General features: G+C 42.3%; 1 protein-coding gene across 13 annotated transcripts in view; it reads right to left on the reverse strand.

Moving 5' to 3' along the window:
- fryl (furry homolog, like) overlaps nt 1-13,333 on the reverse strand; it is a 69,688-nt gene that overhangs the window by 46,764 nt on the left and 9,591 nt on the right. For 7 of the 13 annotated variants that reach the window (XM_053431030.1, XM_053431028.1, XM_053431029.1 and 4 more), the window contains exons 1-2: nt 9,497-10,130; nt 7,565-7,630 (exon numbers count right to left, since the gene is read on the reverse strand). The exons of 1 other annotated variant lie outside the window; for it this stretch is intronic. In XM_053431030.1, coding sequence (XP_053287005.1) covers nt 7,565-7,630; nt 9,497-9,725 — 295 coding nt within the window. In that variant the 5' untranslated portion in view covers nt 9,726-10,130. Of the gene's footprint in view, nt 1-2,499; nt 3,337-7,564; nt 7,631-9,496; nt 10,131-13,333 lie in introns of those variants that run through there. 5 more of the 13 variants (XM_053431034.1, XM_053431032.1, XM_053431035.1 and 2 more) reach the window with 4 other exon arrangements.

Consider the following 13,333-nt stretch of genomic DNA (forward strand, 5'->3'; position numbering starts at 1 on the left):
GTGCTGGTTGTATGTCATCTTTCCCACTCTCCACCTTGTGTGGTTTACACCATGTAGACATAAGCACAGGGGGAGAAGGGCTGCAGCCTCAGCAAATGGGGGGGCAGGTGTGTATCTTCTTAGACGTAGAAGCTGTTTTATGCAGTAATAAAATTTGAATAACTAGTTTAATCAACTAGTGTTGCTGTTCCAACTGGTAAGGCAAGCACTTCTTAAACATTAAGTGCACTAATCACGCACATACACTGTAATAGTTCCAGTTAAACTGGAGTTAGGGGGTGAATTGACAAATGTTGTGATGAGACTTTTGTACTATTTGTACTCGGTACAATAATTTTGATAAGATAGGTTTATATGTCATTTATCGATGATCTGGCAGGGTCAACAGTTGCCATATTCAAAATGATGGCTTCTATGCGTTTGCCTTATTATAATATATAAATTAATCAATGTCACAGTAATTTTACACACAACTTTGAAAAGGACAGGGAGTTAAAGCTTATCACAGCATGTACTGGCGAAGGAGCAGGGTAAACCCTGGGAAAGTCACCATCCGTCATGAAATACAAACAAAGCTTCAAATTTACTTTCAAACCAATGAGAAATTGGTTTGAAAGTGATGAAATGAGTTTCTTATTTACCTAACCTGCATATCTTTAGACCATATGAGAATCAGATGGAGCAGCCTGACACAGACACCCAAAAAGGACCCAGTCTGTTTTTTTCTGCGTTAGTGAAAAAAACAGACTGTTCACTATATAAATATACAGCATATATATCAATACATTTTACAAATAATTACACTTCCATCCCTCAGGTGTTAATATCCCATGACCCCTTTGTCAGATTTGGTTAAGGTTAATATAACTCAGCCTGACATCCACCACCCCCAAGTTGAAACTTTGTTCATTTAAATGGTGATATTGGCATATTTCAAACGCAAGACTGCATTAAACATTGCTGACCAGGGTCCACTTCAAGACATTAGAGGCTCTGCAACAGTCTGACCAACAAAAAAAGAGACTTTGTCTGTGAGCACATTTATATCACCAGACTAATTTCTTATTCTGGTGATATCATTTTTATTTCTATCTCTAAATATAATGTCTGTGGTCTTTTTTGTGAGATGCAAGCCACCCATTACTTCCCTAAAGCCTAAAATATATCGTGGGAAGTGTAATTATCAGCGGAAGGACTCAAGTTTGCTAAAATGAGCTAAAGGATGGGAATATTACTTAAACACAATATTTTACCTCCATTAACAGTCTATCAAAATCTATACAGGTTAAGAAGAAAAAAACGATTTTAAATATGGTTCAAGACCAAACAAAATCTCAAGTCTAATCTTCTCTGATCACGACTTCTGCTGATTGTTCCCAGTTCAAAACAATCCAAATATGGGGCAGTCACTTCGATGCTTTAGATATCATGGTGCATATACCTGGAAGAAACTTCAAAGGTTCCATATCTAGAGCAGACTTGTATGTCACATTCCTAGTTGTTATCAGTAGGTCGGTCTGTGTGTGTCTCTGTGTGTGTGTGTGTGTGTGTGTGTGTGTGTGTGTGTGTGTGTGTGTGTGTGTGTGTGTGTGTGTGTGTGTGTGTGTGTGTGTGTGTGTGTGTGTGTGTGTGTGTGTGTGTTAGAGAGAAACAGAGGGAAAGCTAATGTGATGACAATGTAATGCTCTCATCAGCATCTATCAAATGTCAGTCTGGTCTGGTCAAATGTAGGCTGAAGAAAAAAGTCTTTGTGTAAATATATTTAAGTATAACTGAAGAGATGAATCAGCAGCAGCTGATTGTTGTCGTCATCCATGACTATATTTCAATGAGACAAAAGGAGGCATGGAATATGGGTTGTACGGTAGGCTATTAATAGGAGGAAACCAGAAGACAGATCAATAGTCAGGAAACATAAGCTGACTCAGAAGGAAGGGAAAGAAGGGTTATGGAAGTAGGCTGAAAAACAGGGGGGATGGGGATTGCTGGGTGCTGCATACGGGAGGGACTGAAGGGAGAGATTTAATGTTAAAAAAAAAAGAAAAGTTCTATATAAAAGTTCATAAAGATGGAGAAAGAAACAGAAAGAAAGAGGCAACCATCGCCTTCAAAATAACAGAGGGAGCAATGCAGGTCCACCTGCGTTATGAATCAGCAGATGCACATCAATAGAAACATTTTCTGTGGGACAACTAGGAGCCACAGGAACGATGATGAGCATGAGCATGAGGGGGAGGGTGGGGGGGGGGACTCTGCCACCTGCATATAAATCAAACAAGCTCGGCTAAACCGGAGCTAAACATAATCAGTCATCCTGACAACTTCATTAATAACCACTTTCGTACATAGGGGTAGATAGGATGATCTCACGATCTGTGAGCATGAGATGCATGCAAGCATGTACTAATCTGCACAGGGTCTGTTAGCTGTGTGTGGCAGATAAGTCTGGTGGCCAATTGTGGTATGTAAACAAGTGTGCAAGCTTGGCAAGGTACTCACAGCTGCTACTCCAAGACTTGAGCAGAGATTTGATGCTGATCTCAAAGAAGACTGAATCCTGCAGGCTCAGCATGGCGGCTCTCAAAAAGTTAGGCGTCACCACAAAAGGCACAAAATGTCACAGGTCTCCCATCACGTTCAAGTCATGAAGACAAACATTCCACTCTTCTTAGGAATATACAATCTTTACACCCTTCAACTTGCAGCTCCTGTCCCCTGATAGGGGCTGCGTACTACCCTCCACAGGTGCTGGTTAAAGGCATCCTTCTGAATGACAGTCGATCAGGAGAAGAAATCCAAGAAGTGCTACCGCTTTGTGTCCTCGGCTAGCTAGTTCACGGAATTGCACTAGGAGAATAGGAGATGGTGCTTAGCCTGGCTAGTTAGAGAAGTATTCCACCCCAGCGCCTGCTGCCCCCTTGCCAGTCCACAGAGTCCCTCATCCCATTTCAGGATAGAAAAAGTCCAGCAAACCGGAGGACGAAACTGCGTGAGAACTTTTGCTCCTGATAGCAGAGAAAAAAAAAGCAGAACAGTAGACGATAGAAGTCTGAACAATGCACAGCAATATTTCTTCTCCGCTTCTCTTCCTGTGTGTGTAAGTGTGTGTACCAGTCCTAGCCCGCTAGCACTTTCAGCCACCCTCCGCCTCCCCTCAAAACTCTCTCCCTCTCCATTTGCTCGTGAGCTGCCCCTCCTCTTCCCAGCTAGCTCCTGTTCTTTTACTGATGCCTGCTTCTTTTTTTTTCTCCCCTCAGAGTGAGCGAGAGCTTGTTTCAACAGCAAACAGAGGGAGGCAGGGGCATAGTGTGGGGGTGGGTGATGTCATCAAAATGCTGCGAGTGTTCCCTGGCTGTGGTTCAGCAATGCATACGCATGTCAGAGCCGCTACTGTGCTGCTTCTCCACTGGCCTATCAAAACGACACTTCCTGTAAGCTCCACAGCAATACTGATGCGTCATCCCTGACTGCAGTAGGATGGAAAAGAAAGAATGGGATGATAGAAGACAGAGCGAAAGAAAAAGGGAGGATGAATTGAACATGGGAGTGCACACATAAAAACAGCAGTCCTGCCCCACGGTTATAAAAATATATTAAATCTACATGTGTGTATATATATATACACGACCTCCCTTTGTTCAAAACAAAGTAAAGCATACACCAGCTGCACTCTCAGAGGCAAGGGTGTGTATTAAGACGTCTCACCACAACAAACTATGGGATGTGGTAGAAAGGTGTGCTTCTGATCTCATGGCATGATGGCAATCACAGCACATCTATTTTCTAAGCTAAATGTTCACACCCAGTGGAGTCATATGCATTACATCACTGCTCTGTCCAAAAGCTACCAGTCATAGCAACACGCAGAATGTTACACAAACGCACTACACACCGCATTAGTGAGCAAACAGCCCACTGTGCTGGTGTGAATGTTAGAGAGACACACAAGCACACACATCTGATTCTTCTGATAGTTGTTTTCTGCTTCCTCGCTCAGACTTTGAAAACAGATCCACATGACATCAAGTAATATGTAGTAGAGAACAGGATTAAGTTTGTTAACAAAATATTCGGAGGGGAGCAGTGGTGGGGAGGCTGCGGAAGACAAATGCTCTTTGTCTTCTTTTAGTTCAGTCTTCTCTCTCGCCCTCGGTCTCTCCCTCTGTCACATGTCCTCTGCTACACAAGTTTTGTAAAATGAGGCAGAGCTCATTGCAAACAAACAACACACAGCAGAAGCTTTGTCAAGGCCCTGGCTGGTGTTACCCTGATGCAGGCTTCCACTGTGAAACTCTGCCTCATAATAAACAAGCACAGATTCTTTACGATCCATTACAGCAATAATTTTACAGTATGGCGCCCTTTCATTTTATGACATCTGGGAAATTTGTAAATACTTTTGCATACACAGGATACAAAACCCAACTCGTTACTTTTCTCTGAATTCAGTTTTTATGACAATGCTGCTAGTAAACTGCAGTTTCAAAGCGGAAGTAATCAGTCACAGCGTTGCCTACCTAATTGCTAATAATATGATATCAAGAATTTTTTAATATGGGCTTGCTAACAAGGTTAATAACTACATATGCATTGGAGAGCGTCTATAAACACAGAATCAGAGTTTATATTACCATGCCTGTCTTAATCAGCATAACAGTAAACATACAAACATGCAGAGACCTCTTGTATTCTGCCAACCAGCTTTATTGTTTAGGGAATGCGGAGGACTAACTGACAGCATCATGTCTCTTGGAGCATTAGAGCTAAGAGCTTCTGTCCAACAGAGCAGATGTAAGTTGAGGACTTCAAATGAACAACATTATGACCAACTTCCTGGAAAGAAGAGCCTGCTGATCAAATAATCCCAATTAACTGCACATCCAGGGCAACTTATAGTAGCTCCATTCACAAAGTGGGAGCTGTGATTGACAGCTAGCCATCCCGACTGCAGACAGTACAGGAGAGCTGCTCCTCCCAGGAGCCCACAGGGTGGAGGATGCATTTCCTGTCCCGGCCTCTCTGAAGGGCAGTGGAAGGAACAATAATCGATAGGAACTGTAATTCAATCCCTGACCTCCCCAGTGGTGCCTGGGCTGCAGAGGACAGGCCATTTAGATCCATCACGGCAGCCTGGGTATGCAGCACAACTCTGCATCCTGCACAGCTCCTCACCCCCCTGAGTCAGGCCCCATCTATTTCATATCACCTCAAAATTATTATCAGGATACAGTCTATGCACGTTTAGAGAGAAGATTTTAAATATTAAAAAAAGATGATTAGGCTAGATATTGTGCAAAACTTCCATGATAATGCTCTTTAGCTAGCCTGGATGCCAGACGAACTTAGCCCCGCCCACAACATTTTGGTCGGGCAGTTCGGTCTGGAGTCGCTCCATTGGGAAAAAATTATGGGGCGTGTTTCAACTGACCAGGAAGTAAAATTCCTCTTCGCTCAATTGGATAGACCTACAACCAATCAGAGCAACGTAGTATGTGACGTATGCTAAGCAACGCATTGTGAGTTATTTACTGGGTTCACACCGGACGCTTCAGCGCAGCGCCAAGCCTTAAATAACAGCTGGCTCCCATCCACTCCCATGTTAAAACTTTGTGCCGGTCACACCGGAGGCTGAAGCAAGCACCGCGAGGCAGCCTTGGCGCAGCGTGGTGCTTCAGCCTCCGGTGTGACTGGCACAAAGCCGTGCAGCGATCTAGTGGATCAACGGGTGATATTATTAGCGCTGCCCGTCGGTTCAGCGTCGCTTCAGTGTCCGTTGTGAACAGCCAAGCGCCGGGGCGATAGGGATTAGCACGGTGCTTTGGCGTCTCCTCCACGTTCTGTGTTCCTCTTTCAAAATGAATGCGCTGTCGATGTCTTCGAAAACAGACTCAATGGCAGCATCTACACATCTCAGCTCGCCAGCGGCAGCCATGTTTGTTGAAAACGAATTCAACCCGAGGGCACTTTGATGACGTGGTTGATTACGTTACCGTTGATCATCTGTCAATCATCGTATAAAGCCCGCCCTGACAATCTGATTGGCCCGGTCGGGCCATAATTTTTTCCCAATGGAGCGACTCCAGACCGAACTGCCCGACCAAAATGTTGTGGGCGGGGCTAAGTTCGTCTGGCATCCAGGCTACTCTTTAGCTGTAATATACAGAGCAATCACAAACCATTTATAAATAACCTCAAGCCACAGATGGTGAACACACATTCAAACACAATGACGAACCATTTTTTCCTGAGTAAAGCAAAGTCACCACTCAGATTTGCCTGGCAAATCAAGAGAAGTAACTAACTTCAGGAAAGAGTCATTCTTAGGTCAGACGCATACGGTCTCAATGGAATGACAGAGCAGAACACTGTGCAAATCTGAATAAAAACTCATCTTAACGCAGGCACAAAAAGGTCATCACATTACTCGTACTTCCTCAAATGAGCCGTCTTCAAGTTGTTCACTACGGAGAAGTGCTTATACTGAAGGAGCTGGTTGGAGAGCGAGCACCATACTCACATTCTTCGTCTTCACAGCTATGAAATCATATTCCCACTAAATTAACACTCTTTGGCACCAATATGGGGTTTAATGTTACACTACAGCTGGTTAATAACTATTAAGGGTGGATTGATTGTCGCGCTAGCCAATTATCGCATCCAATATTCAGCAGTTGCGATTATCGGTAACGTAATTTTTTTTTAACCGATGTATGATAAAATAAATGAATTTCTGTAATCTCCACTATGCAGTTGTATTGCCACAACTTTGTTGGTTGGTTGTTGTGTATGTGTTAACTGATTTCTCGAAACTTGGAAGGTTTGACTGCGTGTGAGGGAAGAACCCTTAATATTTCGGTTTGGAACCAGAACAGGGTACAGATAGGTTTTATTTCCTACTCTCTTTAACATTATGAGATGGGATGTTTTGCAACATTTTCAGTTATCCAAGGATATAATTCATGGATCTTAAAGAAAAGAAAAAAACGGCAGCTTTGGTGGAGGTATGCGATTTGAGTTTTTATTGCAAATGTAGGGATACTGATTCAAAATATAAGTTTTTACAATGATTACAAATGATTAGAATTTGTATCACCCTTTAAAAAAAGCGAAAAAAACATATTGGTCTAACCTTCTTAACTATTTAAGAGCCTTGATCAAGGAGTTTGTCTAGCCTGTCTTCAAACACATCATATTGTTCAGACAGAAATCATTCCAGGAGTACAACGCTGTAGTTCCGACTCATGCTCAATCATATGTGCTCCCAACACTCCCAATCCACAAACATGAAGCCTGCTGCACCCACTAACTAAATACTCTCTCAATCAAACCCTTCCCAAACATTCAGCTGTCAACTGGCTTATGTCACAAGGAAAGACAAATGACAGAATGAAACAAGTAGCACCACCTTAAAAGACAACTTAAAAGGTATGCCAGTTCTACAATTAGGGAGTGGGGCCTTTAAGTATAAAGGTATGAATACACCAATCTACTATATCTTTACTTATCCTTACCTCAACTACTGCTAAATCACATTATGCCACCACACTTATGCTACATAACTCACCATTGTGACCCCTGCCACCTCCAACATGAAGTAAAAAGGATATTTTTCTAATATGACGGATGTGTCCTAGTTGGAAAGAAAGAAAGGAATGATGTGAAAACAATTTGCCCAAGTGAGTTACTAATACTAAAAAGTTATCGTGGTTTAGTTTAGCATGTTGAATAGTCATAATCTCTGAGGCTGGGTTAGTGCAGCAGAAGTAAGAGCTCAGTCAAAGTTTAGCCATGAACAAACAAGGTGCAAGCATGCTCCGACATGTAGCACTGCAAGAAAGCCACACCGCGAGACACAACGACAAGTCATCACGACAGTACAGGCTCAAGCTGACTGGGCTGCACGCACACATGATTTGTATATGTAAACACACCTATCAAACCTTTAGCTATTGTATCCATAAATACAATGGTCGACCTACTTCACAAGATTAACAATGTCAGCACAGCTCAGGCTTCACAGACAACCCTCAAAGTTAAGACACGCAGGTTTTTTATCTTTTTTATATGTTGTCTAGATACAAGTCTCTGATATTAAATACAGTTGTATGGGGCATACTTAGTCAGTGGAACAGCTCTCCATCACAGAAGCTGAATTAGAGCTTTCCTTAGCTGGTTTCCCATTGAGCTTTCTAATGCAAAATTACAAAGCAACAAGTTCACTCAGCAAATAGTGTGAGGCAGGATCAGGTAAATAATAGAGTTGCACACCATAGTCAAAATAGTAACTTTCAGGGTATATATGTCATGTACAGATGAGAGGAAAACAACACCTCATGTCAAAGTGTGTTTATTAATAATCGACATCAGACAGCGACACAATTAGATCTGAAAAAAACTACTTTTAACAAACCGGAATTTCCTTGATCCAGAGTTCAACTTTAACACACACTGGCAGACACACAGCTTTGATATATTATCATATTAAGATGTTAATGTGTTAGGAAACAATCGTCACAGCAGATATTAAACAGGCAGAGAGCAACATAAGCTTTCAAATTGAGTTTCCTGGTCGTCTGACACGAGGAAACCTAAATTCTACTGTCAGATTAACTGTTTCTTGGCCTTAAAAAAACATTGAAACTGTTTGTCGGCTGTTTGGTTGCATAAAGTCATTTAAGCAGAAAACAGCTGGTTGATGCTGCTGGCAAATGATTTAATGGGAGCAGTGCACAAAATGTATGAACAAAAAATAAAACTCTTCACGAATGATAATTCATTTAAACTAAATAGTTTTGATCTGGCTTAATTTCTGCTTCCTTCAATCTGTTTAATTTGTCGGCTCATTCACACATCTGACAGGTCTCCCCAGCAAAACATGTTGCTGTTGAATACTGATATGAGGTCAACACCTGCCATACAATTATATGACCTGATACCGACAGCTGTGTTTTAGAAATTCTGAAAGTCTGATACAAATATGAACTCATCTTGTGTCGATTTAGTGACCTAACTTTTATTTGTGTTTTCAACTTCAGCTGAACCAGGGCTGCCACTATTCACGCTCCTTTTCCCCCAGACTTTGAGAAGCGGATCTCTGGATCTTTCATTAAACTAGTCCGTATCTCTGCATTCTGCTTTGAAGAGTACAGCTCAGCACAGACCTGCCTATATGACATATTGACAGTTGAGCTTTGCTAGTGCATTGATACCACACCACCTAATCATACATGGTAGAGTTGATCAAACACAGCAATGATAAAAACCACATAGGCAACTTTCCAGCCCTGGCATATACTATTCTGAACAATATGTAAATATGAAAAGGGGGGTGTCATTGGGGTGAGTGTAAAGCCAACCTTTGCTTACATGTTAATAAAGCTTAAAATACAATATACACAAAATCAAATGAAATTTGCATTTAGTGAATGGGCAGAAAGGCATTACGACTAAATCAGTACAGATAACTGCTGTGTCCATATGCATGAGTCAGTTGTACCTTTAAAGCGGGCTCTGTTACTGCTGCCAGGCCTGGAGGAGCCGGTCCGTGGCCCTACCTCAATCACAGGGTCAACCGGAACCTCCTCAATAGTCTGCCCCATGACAAGCAGGCCCAGTCGTTTCATGCGAAGTAGCCTTGGACCAGTCTCCCTGGGCAAGGCTCCCCCATGTTCACTGGGCCCCTCTCCTGAGATGGCTGCCGGAACCAGGCTCTTCAGAAATTCCATGTTTGAAAATACTTTTTTGGTTTTTCACTCTGGTGCATTGTCCGGTTGCCTGTGCCGTGCCATTGTCCAATACAAGCTATCCACTTGCTGAAGCTACCCCATTTACAGACAAGCCTGCAGACGGGGCACAGTCCCTGTGTCCAGCTAGAAACTAACTGCAGGAGCTACATTCACTTACTGTCCGAGCCTGTGTGTGTGGGCCATAAGGTATGCCCTTACAGACCAGAAGAGCAGCTACTTGTCTGGGTGTTTGAAGTCGTTTGTCTTGACTAACTAACAGATGAGAAGCTGTCGACTGTACCTAGCCAGCATGACAAGAGTAAGAAACTTCAAATGCGGCAACATCACCTGTGTGATCAGTGAGCAAACAGACTTGGCACTTTTCATGGGCCATGATGTCATTGTGAGTGGGTAGGGCTATGACTGAGTGCCAGGCTCTATCTGGGGTGGGACTAAAACATGTTCCACAGAAGATAGCACAGCCTGGGCCAGCAGCCAATCACAATATAGACGACACCAGCCACTCCCTGCTGGTCTGTGTTGCTCACTAGTTAAAGAGAGCGAGAGGGGAGGAAGGAGATGGACAGACACTAAAAGAAGAAGGAAAGCGCTGAACTGACCACACTTGCACGCCTGCATTCACTGATAACCATTATCATTGTCAGAATGATGTTTCTTGTTTGCATTTATACACAAACACATAAGCATGTTTGTTTTATTGCTACTTCCTCGTGTAACAAGAACACCCCTGCTTTTGCTTTCACTTCTGATTGAATATGTTGAGCTATTATATTATTATTATATAGTGAAGCAGAATGACTGAAGTGATGGGGTCTGTGAAACGGTGCGATGACATACTGCTGTGCTCTGCTCAGCTGGACAGCATGTACCTGCCGCAAAGCATTTCCAAATATCCCTCGCTGAGGACTAAGAGGGACTACGCTGTGGTGACTCTCATAAAAAGCTTACTGCCTAAAGAAATCCAAAATTTGCTGTTCTTTGGGACTGAGTGCAAAAATGAACAGGCCATCTAAGCAGAAAACCAACCAGTCCACCACAGCAATACAAAGATGTAACACTCCACAAAAAGTTAGGATGACGGTGGCGCCAGTGGGCTGCTGAGTGTTTAAACACCTTTAAGAGATGCAGGTTCTGCTGATTCGTCATTAACTATCCCCCTCAAGATGGAGATGGGGCACTGCAACACGCACCAGATGAATTTCTATTTTATCTCACTATAATCAAGAGGCCATTCAGCTTTTGATATAAATGGGTGTCATGTAAAAGCCAATAGTGCTACAGTGATTCTTTAGACTGCCATTTCACACAGGATAAGGCGGATGTATGCTGTCCATTTTGTGCAACCCCAAATAAACAACACTCTTATGAAGGACCAAAGTAATACTCTTCCCCAGTGCGTGGTGGACTTTGTCAGAGTAAATGGACGTACATTTGTCAGGCGGAGAAAAATGTATTAAATGGATAGTTCACTGAAAAATGGTAATTAAATTATTATCTACACACCACTATGCTGATGGAGAAGTGGGTGAAGTATTTGAGCCCACAAAGTGGTGTTTCAGGGGTAAACAGTGTTTCAGACAAGGAGACCTCTTCTTCAGACGTAATAAAACAGACAAGAAACGTAACATGACCCCATACTTCTTGTGTGGTGTCATCCAAGTGTCCGCAAGCCCCGACTTTCATGTTTATTTCAAAAGCTTGTGTTATAGTAGAACATTACTTCTTGTATTAACTACGGCAAGTGTAAGACCAGTAAACGGTTATGAAGGAAGTGCTTACACCCTCTACTGCAGCCTGTGAAAATGTCAGTGAGATGACAAATGTTTCACTATACACTATACATGTCAACTGAGAGGGGAAGTACACAAAATCGTCATTCTCTCAGTTTCCCTGTGTGATTTCTCTAAATACTTTTTAAAACCCCTGCAGTTACTTGTTCATTTCAACAGCTCTCTTGTTATATTTATCCCGCACCAAACCTAGCCTGCAGAGTGAGAACAAAGTAGGAGAATGAAATGCCGCATACAGGGCCACACTTTGCCCTGAACTCTGCCCTCTAGAGGCCAGCTGGCGGGAAACGTGCCAAGCGGCACAAACAAATTGTTGAAATCTAGTGACGAGCCCCTAAATTGCTGAGGGGATAAAAGGAAAAAGCTCAGCAAGAACTGATGGCAAAGCACCAGAATGCTTTTAAGATGGAGTCTGGCTCACCATCTCATTGCAGAGAGCTGAACTATTACATCACTGCAGTTGTTGTGGCAATTTTTCTGACGAATTGAATGTACTTACTTTACTCATCATAAAATTGCGTTAATTTTGTGATAAATCCATTTTACACATAAACAACCGAAACAAAGTAGCATAATACAGGATATCATAGATTCTGACTAGGGGAGGTAGTTTGAATTTGAAATGGTCATTTTGATATTTATTTACTTCCACAGCAATACTGTTAATGGATGCTTCTTCCCTTATCATTATATATATATATAGACCTAGATAACAGAGAAAACCTGTGTGATTGGCTGACCCAATGCACATACAGAAAATCCTTTCAGGGTCAAAAAACATGAGGAAGATTTGTTGGGACAATATCATATATACTATTATTGTGTTACTGAAGACATCAAAAACATAATCCATCAGTTGCAATGGGAAAACCTTTAGCTTTAAGTTGCAAGGAGGGACATTTGTTAGGATAGTGCAAGACTGAGGTCAGAGCAAAGATTCAGAGAGGCTGAGGCAGCAGATCCTAAGAATCACTAAATGAGTCAGAAGGAGGGAGAGAGAGATGACTGATGAGCCATCACTCGGTATGAGCTCGACAATAGCCAGTGGAGGCAGCTGTGGTTTGCTGGGGCCAGGTCTGTGGTGCTGTTAAGTTAGAACAATACCCCTGCACAGGAGGCCCAGATCCTATCAAGCCAGGAATGTGAAAGAGGAAGTTCTGGGAACAATGTGCAGCGTTCCTATGCCATTCTGGGTCCCACCCGCCTCTGCTTCATTCTGCTTTCAAGCACAAGAAAACAGGAAAACTTGTGGGCTGGGGCCCAGAAGTCAGAGTGTGTTCTGCAATCAGCTGGGGTGGCTAGAAAGCACACTGTCCCCACTCAGCCCACTACAGTTATTTTGATCGCTCTGGGAATGTAAAACTCTGAGCTGCTACCTCAACCACTGGATGTAAGTAAACAGTCCCATGTCCATATCAGGTAAGACGAATATGAAAACAATGTTGCACTGCCCCCTAATGGTGTAAATAGCCACCACACTATCAAGGCAATCCTGTGCAGGGCTCTAAAGTGTAATCAGAAATTATGCAAACATAAAATTAAATTTTACAGTTGTCATGAATATACAGGCTTAATTTAATCACTAAGTGTTTTTTTTTAAGTTAATTAAATTAATTTACAGCCCATAAAACTTGAAGGTTCAGTTCCTTTAATAAAGCTTTTAAGGTTTGGTCATTATTCTCGCTGTTCAGTTGATAACAACAACAAATACACAAGTTATTAATGTTAATTCATATTTGTAAACAGTGTGAAAGTCTGTGAATCAAAAAAGACAGACTGCAACCTTTGCTGTACCTG

Source organism: Pleuronectes platessa, chromosome 9 (genome assembly GCF_947347685.1).
Source record: "Pleuronectes platessa chromosome 9, fPlePla1.1, whole genome shotgun sequence".
Lineage (NCBI taxonomy): Eukaryota > Metazoa > Chordata > Actinopteri > Pleuronectiformes > Pleuronectidae > Pleuronectes > Pleuronectes platessa.